Consider the following 27,065-nt stretch of genomic DNA (forward strand, 5'->3'; position numbering starts at 1 on the left):
TTTCTACTGTAAATTTGATTGTACAGTAAGTACAGTAAACTGGCATTTGAGGGGTTAAAATTCTGAGTAAGCATGAAATGTTGATATGAGGTATGAGGGATGAAGTTACCAATGGATAAGAATCAATATAAAAATCATAATAATAATTATAATAATTATTATGAATATAATTGATTATCAATATCCAGCTGCTGGACGAGGAAGTGTAACAGGCAAAAAATATAAGGAGGGTACAAGGGTTAAGACCGTCTTAAAAGGGATACACACACAAATGCTGCATCAGGTATCAATGGGTTAATTTGACATGGTGCTCAGAAAGTGCAAAAAAACATGAAATCTCTATAAGCTGAGTTTGGTGACCTCCCTCTAATAATTTATCACTTTGACAAAACAATTATCTCTAGAAACATTCATTGCTCCACTTTGTCCCCAGACATGTAGTGAGTGTATGTAGGTTTGGACGTTTTGGTGGTAAAGTGACTTTGCCGTGGCTAAGTGCTTAGTGGTCTGCTCCACAGAGACATATTGCATAACATTAGCCGACCTAGTCAGCCTTCCAAAAGAACACCTCTTAAAGGGGAGAAATAATCGACCGGAATAACGTTTCCGAACCTTTTTTGAGGAGTTTAAATAATATAATATAAAAATATAAATAAGAGCTACTCAGCTCTGTTTTGACTGTGGCCACAGAACTCAGAAGAAGAAGGGCGGCAAACATCAGCTAAAATATCACAGCATCATCTCAGTGATATCCTGGTGATCTACAGAACAGGTAAATATCCACAGAGTAGAAGCAGGCTAGATTCTACTTTGTGAATCTTTACATTGGATCTAGTGGTTCCTTGAATTTTAGAATGTGTGAATGGCTTTTCTTGGTGCTGTTAATCATTTTAGCCCTTTATTTTATTTTATTTTATTTTATGGCATAAACTAAACTAAACTAAACTAAACTAAAGACAGGGAAGAGCCTTTCCAGTTCTTGGACAGCCTCTGCATGCCATTTCACTCTGATGCCTTTCACCCATAGCTGTGCTTCTTGCAAATCCCACTTGGTTAAATTTGTCACAATACTACCAGTCACCCACTAGAGCATACATGGGCAACATACGGCCCGCGGGCCGTATGCGGCCCGCCGGCGCCCCCTGTGTGGCCCGCGATGGTATTGCAAAAAAAAAAAAAAAAAAAAAAAAAAAAAAAAAAAAAAATTTTTTTTTTTTTACAGTGCACCTGAACGCAACATGCAAGATACCCGCTGAATAAGTGTCCAAATGTTCATGTCATTCTGGCCAATACTCTTCTGTTATAGCATTTCAGTCTGGAATATGGAATATATTTCAATAATATTTATGACTAAAAGGCTAAAAGTAATCTCATGTGTAAGAAATGTCTGTTCTACATTGAAGTAGAAATTTAAATAATTAACTTGTTGGTTTTGGATTTATTTAGCTTCAAGAGCGCATTTTTGTTCTTGTGTGACCCTCAACACAGGCTTTGAGAATCCCGGGCCACTTACTGATACTTAAGCTTAAAATAACCCACTCATATTCTGGTTTATTTCAAGAAAAACATTTCGGCTAGTGGAAATTCTAATTGGCTGGTAACTTTAAAATCTAGCAGCCATATTGGCAGGTGGTGAAAAAAGTTAATTTCAAGCCCTGCAGGGAGAGCAGGTGGTGACATAGGAGTGCGTGAGAAAAGGATCAAATATTGGTGGTTAAGACTGAATAATGACATCACAACTGTTAATTTAAAATGAGTTATTCCTCTAAACCTGGCTTCAAATGCCCAAAATGTTTCGCGCTGGCGCCGTTCAGCCCTCAGCAAAAACTGGTAGCGAGGACATTTTTTTGTGGCCCTCTCTATCATCAAAGTTGCCCATCCATGGGTTACGGCGTGACAATATTTGTTCGGCCCCCGGCAACAATCTGGGTTTCTCATGTGGCCCCCCATGAAAAACAGTTGCCCACCCCTGCACTAGAGGGAGCCATTTAGCTGCACTACATGTTATCCCATTCCCATTGCATCTTGTTAATTTGTTTAGTGGAGACCATAGACATAAATAATATGGACGTAGCTATCCCATTAAATTTTGTTTTCCTGGCGGAGTTCAAACGGTGGCCGTCACCATCTTGATTTTTCGTCAGCAGAGTGGGAGGGAATGGGTTGAGACCTTCCGCACCTCACTTGAAATGGGAGTTTCCCAGAGCCGAAGCTCCACCTCCTATTGGTCCATGATCGGAAAGCTGTGCGATCACCGGAGAGGCGATCTGTCAATCACTCCCTTTTCTATCATCTATTTTACTCCAAACGGGCGAGTTATATAAAAACGACCCCTCCTACAGTTGTTATGAAAAGGTGACATTAGCTAGAGACCAAAACCGTGTTTTGCCCCTCACTGGAAAGATGTTTAATCATGTTACAAAGTCGGGCATTTTAACATGCGGGGAATGCCTACTGCCCCCGACGCCTAGTGGCCATTCGAGGAACTACAGCTTTTCAATTCACTTCCGCATCATCAGAGGGAAGCGGGTGGGCTAGGCACATGAAATGTAGTCGTTATCACAAACAGGCAGCACTTTAATGCGTTGTTTTAATGCCTCATTGATTAATACTTCCTGCAAAATGACAAACACACAACATAAGAATGCTCACTAGTGCATTTTATTGATTTGTTTTTTATTACCACAAATGCCTTTGCACAGCTCGACAATAATAGACCGTCCAATAAATTGCCAGCTGGGGTTTATTTAAAATTGAGGTCCATCCTTTAAACGCAGCAAGTTTGGCTTTTACATAAATGATGCATCTGCTCTAAGTGTCAGGCTAATGAATATGCAGATTTGTTCCCATAATTTAGTTTTTATTTACACATGTGGGTTTACTGCTTGAACCATAAAAGCGAGCACTCATCACAAATCCTTGCAACTGGTTCCAATTGTTTCTATGCCTGTATTTAAAAAAAAAAAACATTTTCTTAAGAAATAAAAGTTTAATGAAATAATGTACATGCACTCACATCTTTGTAAAAAGACTGTTGTGTCATCAAAGCTAATGACGAAGTTGAATGAAACTGCACAACAACGAAAGCTGAAAGTAATAGCTGATAGAATTTCGGTCAGCTTCCAAATCGAGCTGCTCTGGTAAACTCCCTGCATTCCCCCGCCCCCCTGAGCTTTAAATAGCAATACTTAATACTATATCAATACTTGAAAATAGATATTAGCCTACTTTTTGAAGTGTGATAGCAATACTGTACCTGGGTCTACTTTTCCTTGCTTGTAGTGGTTTTTAGATTAGGCTTTCAAAATAAATGTAAACTTTAAATTCCCAGGATGGGCAAGTCCATGAACCCTAGCTTATTTCCTGTTATTTGACATGTTCTTTGATTGTCCCGTCTGCTAACATGGAGGGGGCTGGATTTATGACCTATACTGCAGCCAGCCACCAGAGGGTGATCGAGATGCTTTGGCTTCATTTTCTGGGAGCTGACATGGTGTTCATATTTATATACAGTATTTCAATGCTTGGCAGTGGCGAGGGGAAGGGGGGGTCGTCTGTGCTCTGCAGAGCAGCTGCACAGGCACAAATGCTACTGTATGGTGTGCTAGCTAAATACTTGCAGTAGAGCCAACTAGAAATAGCACCTCCTCAAATGGAAATAAATGAAAAATATGTCAGAAAATACAAAGATATTGAATATGTGAAACATAAAATACATGGACATGTATGCAAATATATGCAATGTATAACAGATGCAATGTATAACAGATGAGAAAATATGAAATAAAAACATGAAATTATATGTCACATTAGCAGGTGTACAAAAGGCCATAGATAGACAGAAAGTAAAAAATAAATACATTAAGTTATATTATATTCAATTTCCACATGTAAATTTATTTTACACATTTCCCTCCAGATCACACAAGTGCTGGCTAATAAAATAGTGGCCCCGGGTACAATCACATTTCGACCGTCCGCATGCTGTCATTCTATTTTAGACGTCCAAAGTGGCCTAACAGCCTGGAGCCCTGAGCCATGCTCTCATCATATCACATTCACACAGGAAATGCATTGTGAAACAGATGATTCCCGTCTCTCAGCTGTAATGATCGATGTCCGGCAATTCTATGATCTATGGCACGAGCGGTAAACAATCCATTTTTAACTGTTGTTGATCATCAGTGGGTGGTGATCTCTATTCTCTACACAGATAGCTCCTTATTGGCTGCAGAAAACATCACACACAGGACTCAAGGCAAACTCATCTACACTACTGAATTATACCCAACCCAGGTTAAAGGGACAGCTCACCCTAAAATCCAAAATACATATATTCCCTCTCACCTGTAGTGCTATTTATCCATCTATATCGTTGTGCGTTATTTGCCTGAGTTTTGGAGATATCGGCCTTCTCTCCCTGGATGGAGCTGGATGGCACTCGGCTTGTGGTGCTCAAAGTGCCAAAGACATTTTTTTTTTTTGGTGCTTCAAGTGTGTCATCCAGTTACATTGCATTGGAAGGCAGCCATCTCTACTGCCGATATCTCCAAAACTCAGGCAACTAACACAAAACGATGTAGTAGATGGATAAATAGCACTACAGGTGGGAGGAAAAATATGTATTTTGGATTTTAGGGTCAAGCTAAAAAGTGCAGACCGTGGCCCTAATGATAACCAAGGCTCCACATAATCTATCACTGACGGGGAGCTGGAGAACCTCAAACTCTGGGCAAGGTCAGAGATGTTCCTCTCCTCCTTCCATCACCGCAGCTCTCTCTCTCGCTCCTCGGAGTGAGACGTGCTCATCTGTGCACAGAGGCTCACCTCACACGGCTTGAGACTCGACCCAGGGCAATAACTGTGAGACAATCAAGCCGAACTAAATTGAATCATGGAGTGATAAAGGAAAAAAGCAGCACGTGAATGATAGTGTCTGTGTGTAAATTCTATACACGGTTTATCTACTTTTCAATGAAGCAGAGCCGTAACTGAATCCCTTGGTTTGACCAAGTAAAACTGTTTTATAAGCATTTGACAAAGCGTCAATGGAAAAATGAATCACTTCCTTTGGCCCTCTGGTAGGGCTGCACAATTAATCGTATTTTCATCGTCATCGCAATATGAACAACATGCGCAATAAACACATCGCAAAGACTGCCTGAAACGCAATGAATAACAAAAGTGGTTTTATTTACATGCGTCATGCATTCCCACTCAGCATCTGATCATTTTGTCTTGTGTTGTAAATCCAGCGTACACCTTTCCCTTGCAACAGTGCGCTCCGCCCCTCTGCCAAAGCCCAAACACGCTGTGTGTAGTTTCAGCTAGAGTCAGTGTGTATTTCATTTCTTTATTCAGTGGGGCATAGGCTATGTTTGGGGTCTATGTTAGCATTATTAAAGCAGAAAGACATAGGAACTGTATAGCTAATATGCATACTTTAATATCTGTTTATTTATCGCAAGTCGTATCGTCATCGCTATATTGAACAATGTTATCATCGCACATCGCAGATTTTCCTCATATCGTGCAGGCCTACCCTATGGGAAATCTGGCGATGGCTGGCGAGACTTTCGCATCTATAAAAGGGGCATCATACGACTATTACACCACCCCCCCCTCCACCACCACCATAAGTGTAGTGTACCTCCTGTATTTGTTGCCCAAACTCTCTGATTAATCATTCAAGGGGACTGTGTGAATTGAGCCCTCCAGGTTTTCAAATTCAAATGAAAAGTTGTGAACATGCTCAGAGAGAGAGGCACACTGGTCACAAAGTGCCCCGCTGAGTCCAATCACAGAGAGGCCAATTAAAAAAGTGACGTCTGTCAGAGCCACAGACTTCCACGTCTCATTTCAGCTCGCTGATCCTTCTGCCCCTCAGAAGCCAGGAGCCAAGTGAACATATGGCACATTATGCTCTTAGAAAAAAGGGTGCTATGTGTAGACCCATAAGGGTTCTTCAACTTGTCTTCATAGGGAAAACCTTTTTTCTATGAAAGCACCGCTTCCTTCCAAAAAGGCCTGTCAAATGACAAAGGTATAAATTATAATAAAGCAGTGGTTTTCAAAGTGGGGGGCGTGGTCTCCGGGTGGCTCAGCAAATTAATGGATTTTTTTTTCTTTTTTGCAAATAAAATACATTTTTATGTGGATTGAAATGATTCAATTATATACTACAGTAATATATATATATATATATATATATATATATATATATATATATATATATATATATATATATAATTATTTATTATATTCTATGATTATACGTACTGTAGTATTAACAAATATAATTTAATCCTTCCCTTCCAGATAAAAATCTTATGTTACCATGCCCATCTTTCTAATTGGCTGCCAGTCAAAAGGTCATCACATTGTCAGTAGTTGTGTTTCCATTACCCTCAGAAATGCGCAAAATCTAAATATCGCAATAGAAATTGGGTAATGGAAACACGTGAATTTCGAAAAACCTCCCAAATATCGCAAAAAGTTTTTTCGCTCTCATGAGGTGGTTTTTCAGACGTGTCGATATAGAAGTTTATCGCAAAAGTGTAATGGAAACACATTTTTCGCATTTGCACGTCATGTGACCCATATTATCCCTTGGAAAAGGAGCGGAAAATAAGTTTGGTAAGTAAGGTTCGATAGCCGTGTCAAAACCTCCGCAGCAAGTGGAAAACTTTGAAGCAACGCTACCTAGCAGAAAGACGAGTGTTATGCAAAAGCGTAGCCGGGCAAATTAGATAATGTTTAATGGCAGAAATCGGTCCATGGTGACAGCAGGCTGCCTGTGTGCGCGCATTTGGCACAGCGGCGAGATGAGAGGATGAAAAGCACACACTGGTGCGGTGGTGCTGTCTGAAGTGAATACAGTGACTGTGAGTAGGCTAATACATTGCACACGTTTCAGGTGCAATTATAGAACCAAATCAGCCTTTTCCCCCCTCCATCTCTAAATCGGACCAGTTGTAGGCTATTAGGCTACCTTTTTTCCTCTGCCTGTCGCGCTGACTGCATTCACGCAGCCAGCAACATTTTGCGACTCATTTTCTTTTGAATTGATAATCAGGCTCGTTTATATGCATTGTAACTTCATGTTGGGATTTGCATTGACCATTGGTTGGATTTGAGCATGCAGGGGACGGGATATGGGGCAGATCCCCGTGCGTAATCACTGTGGCAGCTGCTGCAACGGGGAATCACTCAAACGCAACTTCAATGGAAACGCCTACAAGTCGCAATTGTACATTGTCGAAGTTGTAGAAATATCGCAATTCTTTTGCGAAAAACTGTAATGGAAACACAGCTACTGTTGACCTGCTCATGTTCGCACCACAACGTTGCTGTTGCTGTTGCTCCACAGATTTGCCCCTCGTGTGGTTAAGAGTCTGGAACAATCTTTATCGTGGAAAACAGAAAAAATGAACATGAAGACATTGGAAAAGATTTGAGATATTATTAGGCTATTAAATTAATAAAATAAAAGTAAGGAAATGTATTAGGAAGTGGGAGGATTTTTCATTTTTGACATTTACAATAGTATTGTCAATGGGTTTTTATTAAATAGTAAATATATCCCCTGGCCAAAGGCTAATGCCATTTCGGGGGGCCTTGACAGGGAAAAGTTTGGGAAGGAACCCCTGTTATAAGGCATCAATATAATTTATAATGTAATATAATATAATGTAATATAATGCAGCAGTATTAGTACAACAGCAAGACGCCAAATGAAAGCTGAGAATTCACAGATTCCAATGGTATTAGTCTGATCACTCTACGACCAAAACTCACTGAACTGGCAGCCAAAGAAAAACACTGCGGCAGCAGCAATAGTGCCCCTGTTAACAGGCAACATCTGTAGTAAGGGATTGATGTGACAACTGTATAATGAACTGTATAATGATGACATGATATTATTGTATAACAATTCTTAGATTTTTCAAATTTTCTTTGTCTCATGATTATATTGCAAGAAAGAAATGCTTAAATCTCCTCGTAATGTATCTCAATGCGCACAAGTAAAATGTTACTCATAAATGATCAGTTTGGGAGTTTCAGTCCCCAAAAAAGACTCAAATGTAATCTCAAATTTTGGGAAAAACGAATACCCACGCCTTCTACATAATGCAGATTTGTATACATAGCTGTCAGTCTCCACATGTGTGCTGCATGAAGAAGCCATAGTGGGGGTTATTAGGACAGGATGCTGATCTGTTGTGTGCTGCTGGCCCTTTAAGCACTCAGTGTGGCTGTGATTGGAGTGATGAAGGAGTAGTTCAGCCTGTATCGCCTGGAGTGTGTGAAGCTCCAGTGGGGGTCTGGAGCAGCAGGTAGCCCCACCAGTGCCACCACATCCTGGAGCTTCACTCCTACTACACATGGGAGTGGAGGAGGACGTACACACTTTTTAAAAGGCGGAGGAGACCCTCTCACCATCACACACACACAGTTTGGACACTTTGTTGCTCTCATGCACACACACACTCAGTATGAGTGCAGCGTCTGAGCCTTTGGTGGCCAGCAGCAGATCTCTGTCTGCAGCCAAGAGACACAAGAGTGTGAGGAAGAACTCCCGGAGGATCTATTCCGCCTACCAGAACAACCAGCAGGGGTGAGTAGTACTGTCTGCATTTTTAAGGTAGCTTTCCTTCATTTGAACTTCTAGGACGTTTGATCTCCTATTTGCTTTCTTTGCACTTAGTTTAGTTTATGGAAGTTTATTTGTCAGGGACCGTGATGTTCAAAGAATAACATTGATCTGGAAGCGAAAAGATGCTTTGCACCAGACTATATTCAACTGCTCATTCAACTGGCTAGTTTCCATCTGCAGTCCCAGCCAAAGCAGGCTGCCATAAAATACAGCACAAATAATATAACAACACCACACAATATAACAAAAATGTAAAGTGCACTTTATATAAACGATCATATTCTAGACATCACAATTCATACATACAATATAATCACAATGTATACACATGTGCACAATTCATACAATTACACATCACCACAATTTATACACACTACTACACAGTATAATATCACATTATGCAGCTCTAAATGGTAAATGACTTTGCTCTGTCACTCTCACTCTTTCACTGCATGACTGTCCTCTTGGTTGTTGCACTGAGTCTTCAAAGAAAGAAATGTAGATCCTGCAACAGGCATTCAAGAGTTTCCCATGTGTTCTCTTGTCATTTTAATCCCATCTAGGGAGATATTGACTTTCTGGTCTTCTTTGTAGATAAGATAAGAGATAAGATAATCCTTTATTCGTCCCACAAGGGGAAATTTCAGTTTACTAAGCTCATAAATCACAAATGGTGGTGGTAAAAAGAATAAGAAAAAAGAGTGCGACTCGCAAAACGCTCAGTTGTGAATAAAAGGCATTCTAGTTAAAAACACACACACACACACACACACACACACACACACACACACACACACACAGACAGACAGACAGACAGACACACACACACACACAAAGGAGCATCACTGGAGTATCGTCTTGCCGTTTCTGCCATGTACTGTACTGTCCCTCCAGCACCTCAGCACCTGGTTACATTTTTGGATATGATATGCATAAAAATCGTCCTCGCTGCCAGCGAAAAGATTCATCTTTGATCACTTGCTCACAATTCCCCCGAAGCCTTGTAGCATCTTTCAGCATTTTACACATCCGAAAGCCAATTATGTATTTTTGAAAAAATATTTGTTTTACAGAAAATACTTATGCAGGATTTTTTTTTTATGCCTTTACTTCAAGAGTGATTTTCCAACGTCCAATGTAAATTAAAGGAGAACTTCACACGCAAAAAACAATGCTGATTTATTTTGCACATGATCTCACACATATCCGAAAACTGTAAACAATAAGAGTCAACAGTTTTGCAGGCGTTCATTTAGTTTGACAGTTATTGAGAGTTGATTTGAGTTCAGTTGTGGACCAGCGGTAATTTAATTTGTGCATGAATGAGATCACTGGTCCACAACTTCCCTCAAGTCAACTCTCAATTACTGTCAAACTAAAACATCCACAAAAAAACTGTTTAAATTTTTTGGATAAGTGTGAGATCATGTGGAAGATAAATCAGTATCGTTTTTGGGTGAAGTTCACTTGAAGTGCTGCCGTTTTACTTTTCGTTATAATGTAACAAACAAAGCAAGTCCTATCTCATTGTATCTTATGTGCTGTAGCTTGTCAGATGACGAGGATAAAGAGGACGAGAGGGCGGACAGCAATGACCCCGAGGAGATGTTCCAGAACATTCAGTACCAGAAGGAGATCATCGCCAACATCAGGACCAGACCCTGGCCCATGAGACGCAAGCTCAAAGTCTTAAAGTACGCCTTCCTTTTTTCTGTCATCTCTCTTTCCTTCCTGCTCTCTCTCTCACACACACACACACACACACACACACACACACACACACTCTCTCCAAACATTTGGGGAAAAGCTACTTTACTTAATGAAAGTGCTCTCAAAATAAATGCATGATTGAATTTAAACAAAGTGTGCCAACACAACACCTCAGCAGCAGCAGCAGCCTGCAGGCAAATAGGACTGAATAGGACTACTGAAATGTATCCATGGATCAGCACTGTTTTAACTGTTTGAATGCACGAATTAAGGTGCTCTTATACTCGATCAAGCTCCGTGGGGGTGGGGCCCCGCGAGTCTCCGCGAGTCACCGTGCAGACCTCGCGCTGGGGCTGATGCCATTATACTCAGAAAGTGATCAGCATGTATTGTACAATGGTAATAGTGAGAACAGCCCGTGAAAAGTCGCAGTGAAACGCTGTTATGTGCAGTACTGAGTGCGCTTTCACTCTCAAACGACCGCACATCAGCACATGAAGGAATCACCAAACTTGTTTTTACTGAAAGCCGTTTTACTTCTCAGCCCTGATTGCCTACTCTGTGCTGCTTTTAATCTCTCTCAATAATGCTCTCAACACAACACATTTACTTGGTGAAATGACTAAAAAACGAACAGTTGCAAATCAAAGTTTATAGCCTACCACATGGGTCAAGAAATGTGGCGAAAACACAGCTCAGTGTTCAGGGCTCAGTGGCTTGAAAGCGCCCATGTTTGGAGAGAAGCCATGCGTTGATCGCGCTGTGAGAAAAAAAATCCGGCACACGGCGAGCGCCCGACGGAGGTAGCGAATAACCACGCCCAACAAATTTACGTCATTTGACGCGCCCGGCCCTCGCTCCACCCCCGCGCCCTTCACGGCAGGGTGAGCATAATTCAGCCTTTAGACACCACTAAGTACCCTCTCTGCACTAACATCTGGAGCAGTATTTACTAGTCTTTCAGTCTTTCCTCACATAGCCTCCTCCCCACACCTCTGAGCTGTTAGAGGTTCAAATAGGAGTAGCGTGATCTAAACACTACCTCTTCATTAGCAGTGTTAAATAGCTGGAAAGCACTAACTCTCTGTGGTGTTAATGGGTGGAGAGAAACCGGCAGTGTTTAACGTTAAGCCTGGGAGGTAAATAACCACTAATCACTCTCCACTCCGCGGCTCTTAGTCTTAGCTTTATCCATCCATTTCCTTTATGGAAAACAAACTGAGGTGGCTGGATCATCTCAGCACTTGCTCAGTTCCAGCGGGTTTAGGAGCTCAGACCTGAGCCCTAAAGCCATACTCTCTCTTTCAGTTGCTCTGTGATGTATAAGTAGCCTAATTCATGGTACAACACCATCAATACCACCAGGATTCACAGGTGCATCACAAATCTCTTCACAGCTATCAGGCTGATTACTGATTACGACTATTTATGGTCACAGGGGGGGGCATTGGGTGGAAGTCAGGCAAACGGCCTTGACATCACAGGGCAGTGTATAAATATAAATGTCTTAATAACAAGTTGATCGAGATAGCCTACCTGAAAAATATTGTATGTAGAATTCTAGATCACTTTGGTAATGTTATAAGAAAAGGTGGGTAGGCTAATCTAATAAGGTACAGTAGATACGTTTCCAAATCTGTGACACACTAAACTCTCCTACTCTCTAATACTCACTCAAAACTGAATTGTAGCTATAAGATGAGTCCGCTCACTTAGCCAAATCATTGGTTTTGTTAGCTAGCTAATGCAGCATTCCACACAGATGTCAGGGCCGGGTTACGGTGAGTTGGAAATTCGAACTTCCTAGGAAATGAGTTCTGACATCATGTACATGGTGGCATCATTCACTGTAATGCACTGCATTCATTTTAACACGTTTAAAATCCTGAAAAATACACTTCACTTCAATTTTCATGACCTTAAAATGTAAGGTCATGCCAAAAACTGCAGCACAGGAAGCATTTTATATATAAGACAGCCTTTTCTGTGATGGCGAGACATTGTGTAGGCTACTTACTTTACTAAGTTTGGGTAAAGGTAAAGTAGACTAGTTAGTACAGATGGATTAAGAGGGAGCCAGAGAGAGAGAGCTTCCAAGATGTGCTGAGCACGTCCTATGGATAACAGGTTTTATACGAGTAGTTTGCTAATGCTGCAGCCGCTTTATTGGCATCTTCGGGAGGCGATGCAAGTCTGCGTTTCCACCACACGCCCTGTAATCTCTGGCTGAACGCCTGTGATTACTCCCACTGCGATAACGGCTCATATTTCACACCACAAATCAAACATTTTTACCCCCATTTTAATCTACCATTTTGTTATGCATGTTTGATTTATTTTTCATAAACCTCACTGTGACCCTAACCATAACCATAACCAGGGAGTAGGAATGCAATGATATGAACATTTTGGCTGATACACCGATATTAACATCGCTCTTATGGCTGATAACCGATATTTACCCATGTCGGTATGATCTGTATAAATAAAAACAAGTTTCTATGATAATCACATTTTGTACATACTAAAAAAAAGTGTAAAGTGTAACACTGTGAATTTGAAAAAGTAATGTCTTCCTTTATTTCCAAACATTTGGAAAAGCCCATAAATCATCAACTGACAGCATTGTTTCCTCTCAATATGAAGATTTTGGCCAATACTGATAACCGATATTAACATTTACTCATCAGACCGATACTTACTGATATATTAAAAAATGTGCAAGTGAAATGTGAGTATTTTGTCCTCCTTGACTTTGAAAACTGAGATGTGCTACCCTTTCAGCTTTCTTTGAACATATTAAAAAATTACCGTACTAACATCGGCCGATATCGATATATGATTGCCGATATATCATGCATTCCTAACCATAACACTAGTGACATGGCATCACAAAACTGGTCGCACAACTTTTTCCATGGGTGCTGCTGACTGCTGAGTATGTAAAATGTAAAATGCATATTGAGAATCAGCTGATCGCACTCTGAATGGGCTCCGGTGCTTTGATGAGAGGAGCTGGTCTCAGTGAACTGTCTTCATGAACTATAAAGCTGAGGCATCACTTTATCCACTGGTACATTTTAGTTTACAAGATTATTTCAGGTAAATTACCCTCTTATTTAAACCGTAAGTTTACACCCTTGGAAACCACCCATAACCTTAGGTCACATCGTTAGTTTCAATACAAAGTGCCTCCTGTCAGAACAGAGGCTGGTAAAGCAAGTCTGTTCTACTATGGTCCTTGGTCCTGGAATGATCTGCAAGCCAAACTCAAACTCGAGACCCTTATCTCCTTGCATGATTTTAAACTTAGAATTAAGGAAGTGGCTACTTTTGGTTGCAATTGTTTCAACTAATATGTCAATATTAAATACAATTAAATATTGCTGCCCTTTTATTTCACTTTTATTTTCACTGTAGCCATTGTAATTTTAGTTGTTTTATCTACATTGTAACATAATGTTGTTGCTTTTAGGTGCTTTCGTTGTAATTATTGTAGCTGTGTTGTGATTTATGCAGTCCTGTTAATGTTTTGTTTTAGTCCCATCTATGTTGCTGTGTGTCTGTAACTTGATGTTGTCATGTTGCGTTTTTTTTTTTTTTTTTTTTTTCTTCACGTTGCTGACCCTGTCTTGGCTAGGTCTCACTTGTAAAAGAGGTTTCAACCTCAATGTGACTTCCTGGTTAAATAAAGGTTAAATAAAAAAAAATTATCCAATGTGTTTGAAGAGGGCCAGTCTGCTGTGGTTGCTTTTCTCTGGATTTGGTAAGCTCTGGTTTGCACTGTGATTTAGAAATATTGAAGAAGCCATAGTCTGCAGCATACCGTTTTAAACCACTAGGTTAATCAAGAGTAGGCCTACAGCCATCTTTTTTTAACTGGGGTTAACAGAGCCACACACTTACTGTAGTGTTCATACTATTGGATGCTATAGAGTCAAATGAATAATCCACCTCCTGGTCACAGTAGGCTCCACATATTGTCCCAAGATGTAGTTTTTTACAGTATTGTTGTTGTTGTTGTTGTTGTTGTTGCTGTTGGTGGTGGTAGTAGTAGTAGTAGTAGTAGTAGTAGTAGTAGTAGCAGTAGTAGTAGTAATGCATTTACCCTGATTTCTACTTGAGTAATTACATGCAAGGACCATGCTGCAATTGATTATGGAGTGGTCTATTTCTTCAGCACAAACCCACATCTGAACAAGTTGGGGCATCATTTCAAGGCACGCAGAGGGGGTCACGGTCATATGCATTGAAACAGATAGGGCTACAACCATTGAAATAATATCTACAACTGATCTATTGAGTATCATTACAAAACCCTTTTTTAGTCCAACACCGCACACGCATGCTGAACACAAACACAGGCTACTGAAATACACAAGCTCAGATGAACTGATCCCACAATAAAAATCCACACACACAGATTAAACAATAATAATTATGGAACAAACATCCACACCCACAACCAAAACACATCCTGCTGCGAGTCTAAATCAACATAATCATATCCATTATGATGACATGTCTGTCTGCTGCAGCACCATGTTCATGTTCAGAATCAGCACCCAGGACAGAGACAGACAGGCGAGCTGTGCAGAGCCGCACACACCCACCCACACACACGCGCACGCACGCACACACGCACCCGCACACACACCCACACACACACACACCCACACACACACACACACACACACGCACCCACACACACACACCCACACCCACACGAAGCACAGCTGCGCAGTGAAATCAAAACAACCAACAATACTAACCATGTGTTCTATTAGTAATACAGAACATGCCAGTGTTGGTGAGTGTCAGAGGCAGTAATATGTAGGCTATGTGGAAACAAGAGGGTCCGAGAGAGAGAGAGAGAGAGAGATAGAGAGAGAGAGAGAGCTTACTTAAGTGCTGCTTGCAGACTTTACTGTAACAGCCCTTGGTCCAGGTAAACAGGAGAGGAGGCAGGGAGTCTCGACAGGTGGTCCACACTTTATTGGCTCTCACTTCGCACCATGGTAAACACCGTGAAAACTATAGGGCATACAAAAACACAAATATAGTTTCCACATTGAATCGGAATAGTACAATTTACACAGGTTAAAATATCTAAAATACAAAATATTACAAATATCAAATAATCAAAATACGCCATTTATTAAGCTACATTTTAACTACTAAAATACAAAATGTATTGAGCAAGTTAACCATTAAAGGCTTAGTCACGTCAAGTGCAATGAGATACAGTGCAAAACATTCAAGTCGATCTAGTCTCAGCTCCCAGACGTTTGGAGTGAAACGGATTAAGACTGAGGGCTGAGTCTAAAGTCGATCAGACTACACATCCATTGAATTCATGTAGCCTACCAGAAATCAAAAGGCAAACAAGTATGTCCGCAATACACGACAATGAATCAACCAAACCACTTGACCAAAATAAAGTATTGGCATTGGCACACTAACAAACAAAGCGAGATAATAAACGTCACCATCAACTTGAATGAAAACAAATAAAAACTCATACACGCTCTTGTAGTAAAGGCAGTTTGCTACTTGACATACCTCTGGCTTTAGGTAGTTTTCATTAACTCATAATAAACAGGGTCTCCGGCTCGTCTTTACAGGGACAAAGAGACCAACAAGGTGGGGGGGGGCGAAGGGAGACTGCCGTCTTGTGGACACTACAGGTAATCGCAGTGTTAAACTGTTCAAATCTAGTTAATGGCACCAACTACTAATAATTCCTTATTAAAAATGGAAATGTATAAATTACAACAAGCAAAGAGGCTCAAGCCACAACAGGAGGTAGGCGGTCAGTTACACTTACCGAAGGCCAGTCTGCGTTGCTGGTTCTGCTGGACAAATTCCTTTGTGACAGCAGTCAAATCCACTTGGTCATGAAGTCTTCTCTGTTGAGCGTACCACCATAGCGTAGGCATCTTTTAACACGGAACTGACGACGGAAGTGTTGAGAAAAATCTTTCAGCTGACTGGGATGGACGGAGAAAAGAGATTCCAACAGTTTAGGAGGGCAGGAGGCCAGGTAGCAGCAGCGTGACAGACAGGCACACACCACCTGGTGCTCTGGTGGACTGGTGGTGAATGGCGGCGCGAGACACCACCTGGTGCTCTGGTGGACTGGTGGTGATAGACCCTTCTCACGGGGGCCATTTTGTGTCGAGAAGCCAGGGTAAACACAGGTGCAAGCAAAACACTAATGAGGGTTTCCAAATTCCAATCATGGAAGTTGGAAACCCTCATTAGTGTTTTGCTTGCACCTGTGTTTACCCTGGCTTCTCGACACAAAATGGCCCCCGTGAGAAGGGTCTATTGAATGGCGGCGCGAAACACTTGTTGAGCTCTCCAGGGCTCGCGCCGCGGTTGAGGTCAGGCCAATATGGAGGTAGGCCAGAATCTAGATTATTGGCATCACATTGGTCATCTCTTTGCTTTTGAAAAACTCTGGTATAGATTTCTGGTTCTTCTGGCAGTTCTGCCTCTTCGTTTTTGCAATGCTAAACATGCTAGAGTCGCTAAACGTCTGCTAGTTGTTTTCAGTCATAATAGAAGAGTTGCGGCACGCATCTCCATTCACTCCAATGGACCCGGTTGTTGCGACATCTCCATTCACTCCATTGGACCCGGTTTTTACCTCACAAAAGTCCTCGGAAGTAAGGTTCTGGAGCAGCGCTGTCGAGTTGCAGCAAAATGGGCCGTTTGTGATGTACTTTGAAATGGTCAGACGTTTACAGAATCAAATATTTATGCATTAAAATGTAGCGCGAGCCCGCTTCCCCCAGCTATTCATCCTTGACCTCCGCTGGCGCCACTCTCTCTGGTTCGAGTTTGCAGACGCATGCGCAGTTGCGCACAGCCGCACACGTGACGACGATGACGTCCTCGATGTTGATATGATAAACAATGCACGTGATAGGTTGCGGAGCAGCTGTCATATTGTCAGTTATTCATATGAGTTGTGCCAAACAAACGTTAATATCTAAAAAAAAAAAACTATAGCCTACATCACATCGCTTATATTTTGACATTCCGAGTGAGAGCAGAAGTAGTGAAGTATATTTCATATTCTGTGTTAGCTATTTGCTCAAGAGTTTGATGTAGCTACATGCATGTCGTGTTAAAGTTGTGTGAACTGTCGCAGTTTTTAAAATGTAAACAGTCAGCTGGCTAGAGTCAGACACTCGAGCCCCTGACTACTGGCTACTTACTAGCCTACTTATTTCTACTTGGGTAAATAATATTTTCAGTCCTCTTTCTAACTCTGCTACATCAACTACAACTGTAGCTAAGTACTGTCTTTATGTGGTAATACCAGGGATAGCGGAACGCATCTGAACTTGGGGGGGCCGGGGGGCGTGTCGGGGGGGCGTGTGTGTGGCGTGTGTGTGTGTGTGGGGGGGGGCGTGCCCCCCCCCCCCACACACACACACACGTCTGTGAACCACCATCATTGATTATTATTATTATCATCATATAAAGATTTTGGTTGTTTGAAGCCAGATTCATATAGGAATATCTCATTTTAAATTAACATTAGGATTAGACGGTTGTGATGTCAGTATTCAGTCTTAACAATCATATATTTGCTCCTTTTCTCACTCACTCCTATGTCACCACCTGCTCTCACTGCAGGGTTTGAGATTCAACTTTTTTTTATCACCAGCCAATATGGCTGCTAGATTTTAAAGTTACGAGCCAATTAATTTCAACTAGCCAAAATGTTTTTCTTGAAATAAACCAGAATATGAGGGCGACTGGGTTTTACAGCAGGGCTATTCAACTAAATTGTTCAGGGGGCCACATTGTCAGAAACCTAAGGGACCGGGGGCCGGACCGTTCCCCGAGCCAGTACACTTGACACAATGCGCCACCATATTTTTGCAGCCGCGCTGGAACTATTATTAAGTAGGGGGTGCTGTAAGGAATGGAATCTCGGCAGCGCCGAAGAAAATTTTATGTTTTTTGGACTTTTATCCATATTTAGAAGAATATTTAATTTTAAATTAACATTAGGATTATACTGTTGTGATGTCATTATTCAGTATCTTCTCCTTTTCTATTATTACTATTAGTATTAATATTAAATACTGAGTATCTCATGAAAAACTATTAATATTGCATCTTTTGTGTTTAGCTCCGTCTCACACCAGAACCAAATTACAGAGGGGGCCTGCCCCTAGCTTGGGGGGGCCAAGGGGGGTCCGGGGGGATTCTCCCCCGGAAGAAGATTTTGTACATTTTAAAGTAAAATTCGTCAAACTGGTGCATTTGAGAGCAAAAGGAAGAGGCTAAATCTATGAGGAACTACACACATCTCTAATGTGTTGTGACTTTACAAATAGGCCTAAACAATTAATATTAAATGTATTTACACATTGTGCACAAATTGCATTCATTGTGACAAAATTACAATAGTTAATTAATATCCAGCCAGAATCATTGCAAATGGAGGTTCAAAGTAACAGTTAGCAATAGCATTCAGTTAATCAATGCCTAATGACAGCCAGATTCCGTTTTAAACTTTAAAACAGAAAAACGGAAAAACGCTTTTAGCACACACAAAAAAAAAAAAAAAAATTTAATGGGGGGGCCAGTTTAGGGAATGGGGGGGCCCGGCCCGGTCAGGCCCCCCTCCAACGCCGGGCCTGTCTCACAGCATTGTAACATTGTAGTGCAGCAAGAAAGGAAAACTACTGTAAACATTTGAACCACATTTCTTGTTTAGAACCTATAGCTAGCAACATCGCCATCTCCTGAAAAACATTAATATTGCACCTTTCTTGTGGCTACATCACAGCATCTACTGAAAAACATTTATAGTGGATCTGACTTGTTTAGTTCACTTTAGATTCACATCACATCTGAAAAACAACCAGTCGAGTGTAATAAGTAAATGAGGTTTAATTGTAAAAAAAAAAAAAAAAAAATCTAAAAAAAAAAAAAAAAAAAATTTTTTTTTTTTTTTTTTTTTTGGGAACTGAAAAGTACCCGGGCCGCGGCCCGGGTGGCCCGGGCGGTTCCGCGATCCCTGGGTAATACTAATAATTACCAGAGCACTTGTCAAAACAGTTGCAAAGCCTACTTTGAGATAATGCAGATAAACAATAAAAATGTGAACATTAAACAATAAAATAAAGAATAAAATACAAAAGGGTAAAGCACAGAATAATTAAAACTGCAACAAAAACAGGATGCAGACCATAGTTCAAGTAAAAGTGTGCTTTAAAACTGTTTTAAAGGAGGACATTTGTTACAGCATGGTGATGAGAGTGTGCTGTTTGTTTCCCAGGCAGGCCAGAGAGATTGTTCTGAAGTATGAAGGCCGGCTGACCAGAACCAGAGGTTACCAGGCTGCAGGCGCTGATGTACGTATACACACAACCACACACTGTACTGCTACACAACAACCACACACTGTACTGCTACACAACAACCACACACTGTACTGTTACACAACAACCACACACTGTACTGTTACACAACAACCACACACTGTACTGCTAACACAACAACCACACACTGTACTGCTAACACAACAACCACACACTGTACTGCTACACAACAACCACACACTGTACTGCTAACACAACAACCACACACTGTACTGCCACACAACAACCACACACTGTACTGCTACACAACAACCACACACTGTACTGATACACAACAACCACACACTGTACTGCTACACAACAACCACACACTGTACTGCTACACAACAACCACACACTGTACTGCTACACAACAACCACACACTGTACTGCTAACACAACAACCACACACTGTACTGCTAACACAACAACCACACACTGTACTGCTACACAACAACCACACACTGTACTGCTACACAACAACCACACACTGTACTGCTACACAACAACCACACACTGTACTGTTACACAACAACCACATACTGCACAACAACCATACACTGTACTGTTACAGAAACTTGCTTCAGTCCAACTTGTAGTAGTAGTAGTCCTGATACTTTAAGATACTCGTTAGTGTTGATACTTTAAGATACTCGTTAGTGTTGATACTTTAAGATACTCGTTAGTGTTGATACTTTAAGATACTCCTTAGTGTTGATACTTTAAGATACTCGTTAGTGTTGATACTTTAAGATACTCGTTAGTGTTGATACTTTAAGATACTCGTTAGTGTTGATACTTTAAGATACTCCTTAGTGTTGATACTTTAAGATACTCGTTAGTGTTGATACTTTAAGATACTCGTTAGTGTTGATACATTAAGATACTCGTTAGTGTTGATACTTTAAGATACTCGTTAGTGTTGATACTTTAAGATACTCCTTAGTGTTGATACTTTAAGATACTCGTTAGTGTTGATACTTTAAGATACTCCTTAGTGTTGATACTTTAAGATACTCGTTAGTGTTGATACTTTAAGATACTCGTTAGTGTTGATACATTAAGATACTCGTTAGTGTTGATACTTTAAGATACTCGTTAGTGTTGATACTTTAAGATACTCGTTAGTGTTGATACTTTAAGGTAGTCGTGTCGTCTTTCCTCCAATAAGACTGAAATGGGCAACTTCAGTGAAAAATGGGCTCTTTACAGCCACAGCTCCATTTTATATTCTATCAGACTATTTGCTGAGAGGGGCTTCTTCCAGGCAGGCAGCGCACTGCAGCAACCTGATGCCTCCTGGCTGAATTGATTATAAAATATGTTTGAGTTCTGTTGTCCAACGCTGCAGACTGAGTTCTGCTTTTACCAACCTATTTCTCCTCCTGTGGGTTTATTCGGCGGCTAGGTGGCCTTGTGTGTGTTTTTACTCTATACCTTCCTCTTTCTATCACTTTCTCTGTATGCATACAACGACGAGAGAGAGACAGAGAGAGAGATTGAGAGAGAGAGGGAGAGAGAGAGAGAGAGAGATTGAGATTGAGAGAGAGAGAGAGAGAGAGAGAGAGAGAGAGATTGAAAGAGAGAGAGGGAGAGAGAGAGAGAGAGAGAGAGAGAGAGAGAGAGAGAGAGAGAGAGAGACCTACGCAGCCATGGAACAGCAGCGTGGCCAAATTTATAGCCTCGTTGTTCTGGCCCAGCTTAATTAAAATGTTCCACAGACATTGGGCAGCAAGGCTGCTCAAGCCCCATTAGAATTAATTGACTTTTAGTGAAGCCGTCTGAAGATGAATTATTCATCCTAAAGATTCACTCCGAGTTAATTGAAATGAGAAATCATTGGCCTTGCTGAACCCGTCCTGATTGACAATCAGCATCTTGAAACGCAGATGATGGAACAACTTGGTAGAATGAATTGATTTAAATTCTGTACTTGTCAAATATTTTTCATACTAGAAACACTGAATTCCATGCTAGAAAAAGTCTAGTCTTTGATGAACTGTTTGGATATTCAACGATAGACTTGAAGTGTGAAGGGGTCTTAAAGTAGGTCTGATTTTTGACTGAAGACCAGTGAAAAAGGGAGGGCTAATAGAGGAGGAAGCTAATATTACGAAGCCTAGCGCTCTGCTACTAACTGGGGGAGGGGGAATCTGAGTTAGCTCGTTAGCCCATAGATCAGAGGTTCTCAAATGTTTTTCAGCCAAGGACCCCTTACAAGATAGAAAATATACCGGGGACCCCCTCATTCTGATTTGTGATTTTGGGCTAAGCTTAATTGTTTCCACGGTAACTTCTAAATTGATAGGTTTGTTAGATTAGAATGTAATCCATGAACCATTTTAGATTTAAAGCATACAATATTTCCGTTGAACTACTGTATGAAGCTTTTGCCACAAAAAAAAGTTGTTATTTTTATTTTCCTGAAAACCTTTCGCGGACCCCCTTGCAAAGTGCCATGGATCCCTGGGGGTCCCCGGACCCCCATTTGAGAACCACTGGCCTAGATGACCTACCAAGTTCAAACTACAGTAGCTTTCAAGTTAAGCTAGTTTGCTAGAATGCTGACCTTCCAAGATCATGCCATGGTCATGAATGAATGTAGGAAAAAGTGAAAGATTTTATTTACAAGAGTTCCTTCTTTGCCATTCAAGTTTGCCAGTTTGCTACTGTACAATATTGCCAAACCTTTCCAAGATACTGGCTGCCTAAAAGTCCTCTTTGGATTACACAAGCAGTTAATGCATATAATGGCATCAGCATACTGTGAGAGTCAGCAAGTTCCCCAAGGTCACTAAAATCTAGTGACAAAATAGGCAAGTTGCCAACAGTGGTTTACAAACTGTTGTGCTCTGAAGATGATTTTTGTTTACGTTTAACAGTTGTCTCCTAATGTGATTCCCTAAAGCTGCGCTCTGTTATCCTGCAGCTGTTGAAGAAACTTTCCCGGCTGCTTTACAACATCGTGGTCCTGTTCATTCCCTGGGAGATGAGGATCAAGAAAATCGAAAGTGAGACTGCCATCCGTTTGCTGTAGAGAAGCGGGAAAATAAAAGCCTTGACATTGCCCCCAACAATGTTATTATTTCTATTAGATGATGTCTGTCAGGTTATCTCCTACTGTATGTATCCAGGGATCTAGGGTTTATCTTTTATGCTGACATAAAACTTCACAAGCTAAATTCACAATATACCTGATAGTTAGAAATATCCAAAGGGTGTAAAGAAAATGTAAATCTATGAAGATAGGACTTTTAAATGGTGGGGGTCACTGGTTGTGTGTGAAGTGTTTGGTTCCTTGCTTGATGGTCTCAGTCAGATGGTTTTTAGTGGTGTTGTGAGCTTCCTCTGTGTCTCTCAGGTCACTTTGGTTCGGGCGTGGCGTCCTACTTCATCTTCCTCCGCTGGCTGTTTGGAATCAACATCGTCCTCACTATCATGACCGGAGCCTTCATCGTAATACCAGAGGTCAATAGGTCAACCTGGATGCGTGTGTGTGCGTGTGCGTGTGTGTGTCACAAGAGAGAGAGAGAGACAAAACACTATAGCTATAAATGTCCTATACCAGGGGTGCCCAAATTCTTTCCCATGAAGGGCCAAAATTCAATCTGGGTGGAGGGCCGAGGGCCAAAAATAAATGTTGTGGAATTACATTAAAATGTATTGTGTTTTGTAGAAAATTAACATTCTAAATCTAAAATAACATTTCAATATAGAGCGAAGCTCTTAGGGGGGCCCCCCATCCCAAAAAAAAAAAATCTTTTAATTAAGGCCGGCGGCAATTTTTTTTTTGCCTTTTTTGCATGTTTGAATCTGTTTTAGCCATATTTAGTGGAATATCTCATTTTAAACACACCAATGTTATTGTCTATTGATTGAATTGCTCTCACACTCAGGCCTGGCCTGGCCTGGCATGCATTTTTTTTTTTTTTTTTTTTTTTTTTTTCCAAAATCCGTGGCGGGCCAAAACAAACAGAGCGCGGGCCGCGGGCCCCAAATTGGGCACCACTGTCCTATACACTATACATACACTACCAAAGACAATATCCCTACAGTATATCATTTCAAATATAGTCAGCAAAAGTGTTATTTTAAAGTACTATAGTTTATTTTAAATGATTAATTTTCTTCAATTACTATTATCTCTGACTTTGTGATATTAATCATGAATATGATATTTAAAAAAAATCCACACTACCCAGTGCATTCAGAATACTGTATATTCAGTTGTTGATTTTTTTTTCTTTTCTCTTAAACCATTTTAATATGTAAATGTTTCTCCTCTGTTTGATCATGTGATGCTACCAACCACCTTTGTTTCAAGTCGTACAGAATAATGCATTAAGGACCACAGAGGACAATGGAAAAAAGCTATTAGATTTATGTCTGTCACTGACATGCAGACACAGGCAATTTCCCCAGCCATGAGTTGTCCTATCACTCATCCCCAATCTCCTTCCTCCTTTTATTGGTTCTCCATCGCTCCGGTCCCTCCCTCGGTCCTCTGTAGGTAACCTTACATGCTCTCGCCTCAGCATCCCCAGGTTCTTCTCACCAGCCCTCCTTAGTAACCTTGATTTATGCCGTGTGTTAGGGTGAACCCAGAGCCGTGTATATAGAAGAGTCGCGACATCTCCATTCACTCCAATGGACCAGTTTTTTACTCTCAAGAGTTCCAGGAAGTAAGGTCCTGGATTAAGCAGTAGCCTACTGTCGAGTTGCAGTAAAATGGACAGTTTGTGTTGTACTTTGAACGTCTTTTGTTTTTTTTAATCAAATTGTACATTATCAGCTTTATTTGCATGCATTTTGGTCCTCCGCTGACGCCACTCTCTCTCTAAATTGCTCTGGGTAAACCCGCCTAAACTTTTTTTTTTTACTCAAGTTTTATTTGTGGAATAGTTTACTGTCTTCCACTATTTCTTTTAAGGGTGACTTAAATTTCACACTGTAATTTCATAGTATAAATCATATTAAGTCATACCAAACTGATTTAAGTTATATGAGGGTGAGGACAAAAATGAAAATCTAATTGGATTGATGTCCATATTGTTGTTTGTTGTTTGTTTTTTTCCCTTAAATGGCTGATTTGATGAATGCTGTGTGTTGTGCTGTGTCTGTGCTAGCTGCTGGCCGGAGCTCCGTTCGGGACGACGAGGAGTAAAACCATCCCCAAGGAGCACCTGGCGTCTGCCCAGGACCTGGATACCATCTGGTCTCTCGGGGCAAGCCTCTCTCCTCCTTTTTACTGTTCTGTCAATAGCACATTACACACACAGACACACACAATGGACCATTATTTAAACATTACATTACTGCCTCCCTGACCTCTCCTACAGGGCCAAGTTCACCTCCCCTGCCTCCCCAGAGAGGTTACATAAGCAGTATACAGGGGCCCATATATCAGTTTGCTAATATTAGCCTTCAATTAAGTGTGCGTGTGTGTATGTGTGTGTGTGTGTGTGTGTGTGTGTGTGTGTGTGTGTCTGTGTGTGTCTGTGTGTGTGTGTGTGTGTGTGCGTGTGTGTGTGTGACTCTCCACAGGGCTATCTCCAGTACTCTGTGTTATTCTACGGTTACTACGGCAGGCCGAGGAAGATCGGCAGCGCAGGCTACCGGCTGCCCCTGGCCTACTTCCTGGTTGGGATGGCTGTCTTTGCCTACAGTTTCATCATCCTGTTAAGAAAGTAAACATTATTAACTCGTGATGTGATGATGTGAACTTGATGTGATCAGGCAACCCAATCGCCGTACTAAAATGTCGACATTGTACAGTACGGTACGTTTCTGCAACCCACGGATACGTACAACGTAAGTTTGAAACGAAACGGTGGTTAATTTGAAAACCTCGCTGCATTTCCACTATTAAACACAAATAAAACAACTTTAACAACGTTGCTTATGTCAGTAAAACAGCTTGGTTATGGTTAGGATTAAGGTTTGGGTTAGGCTTAAATCACAAAAAATGTTAATTGTGACTCACAGTTGAAATGTAGACTTGGAAACACTGTGACCACGACTGGGGATCGAACACAGCTCTCCGGTGTGTAAGACAAGTGTTAACGCCGTCCATCCAGCCCAACCACAACATGTTACTGGCCACTTACCGGTATTTCAATAGCAGACTCTGTGATGTGTATAACCGTGTTGATATACACGGATCTAGCAGCGTACGTATATATGCAACATATTTTTGTTTGAGAAATGTGATATTCTACGTATCTGAGACATGATATTCGACGTATCCGTGGATTGCAGAAATGTACAATGCAGATATTTTATTCTGGCGACCAGGCAGGATCATGATGTGATAATGTTGTGATGTGATTTATTGTCATAGCCTGATGCTGTAATGTATTCCGGTCAGTGTTTAAGGTTTTAGACAATGACTTGTACTGTAGCCGACCATGTGTCACAGGAGCTGGGGTAAATTAGCTGTAACATAGTCTCAACGCCAGTCAGACCCATGAGAGTTCTTACACTGATACACTACGTTACTGCATGCTGCAGAGCTCTCTATGGGTCTGGGACACTTTCCCTCAGAGGGCTGGTTATGGGAGGGAACCGTTCACTTGGCCAGTCATATGCCAGTGATGGCTTCAGTCCTCCCCAATCAGTAAGGACTTTGCGATCAGACGACACGGGAGGCGCAGCCCATTTTTCGAACCGCTCTCTCATCGGTGCTACGACCTGTCACTCATTCAATTTCAACCCGCCTTCAAAACCAGCAGTGGCTGTGAAGTGGCACAGACTCACTTATGTAGTATGCGGAGCGCAACGATTCAACGTAATATTTGAGTCTGGTGAGAGACTAGCTGTAGCATAACAACATTCTTGTGTTGGCTAAAAAATAATAAATATAATTCAATTTAATCAAATCAATAAAACGAGGAAAACATGTCCCTCACGGATGATGCCGTCTCCCTCTTGGACAATAGAGATGACGTAGATTTTGTAGGTTTACCCAGAAGTCCCTGCGCTGCTGGTTCGTAGGGGGAAAAGGCGATGGGATTTTTATATGGGGATATCAGATAAATGTGTGAAACAAGGTTTGTGGTTAACAGAAGTTTATGAAACAGCGATGTTTTTGTTCAGCAAGATCATCTTCACAAATGAGAACCACTTTTATGACTTTTGAACCATTTTCTGAACATCACATTAAAAAAATGCATTTACATGTCAACTTTAAACTTTTGTCAACCACAAACCTTTCATGCAATTTAACCGAAACCCCTCATACAAAAATCACACTGCCTTTTACACGTACGAGCAGGGAGTGCTACGTCCGCCCGGACTCATTCCTGCAGTTC

General features: G+C 41.1%; 1 protein-coding gene across 1 annotated transcript in view; it reads left to right on the plus strand.

Moving 5' to 3' along the window:
• Positions 1-8,495: 8,495 nt before the first annotated feature.
• The window catches only part of tmc3 (transmembrane channel like 3), a gene marked incomplete at both ends in the record, with an annotated part of 47,355 nt that continues 28,785 nt past the window's right edge, over positions 8,496-27,065 (plus strand). The window contains 7 exons of the mRNA XM_083662455.1: positions 8,496-8,617; positions 10,204-10,350; positions 19,674-19,749; positions 22,685-22,766; positions 23,117-23,223; positions 24,882-24,980; positions 25,300-25,442. Coding sequence (XP_083518581.1) covers positions 8,496-8,617; positions 10,204-10,350; positions 19,674-19,749; positions 22,685-22,766; positions 23,117-23,223; positions 24,882-24,980; positions 25,300-25,442 — 776 coding nt within the window. The remainder of the gene's footprint in view (positions 8,618-10,203; positions 10,351-19,673; positions 19,750-22,684; positions 22,767-23,116; positions 23,224-24,881; positions 24,981-25,299; positions 25,443-27,065) is intronic.

The sequence above is a fragment of the Poromitra crassiceps genome (assembly GCF_964638095.1).
Source record: "Poromitra crassiceps genome assembly, chromosome: 28".
NCBI lineage: Eukaryota > Metazoa > Chordata > Actinopteri > Beryciformes > Melamphaidae > Poromitra > Poromitra crassiceps.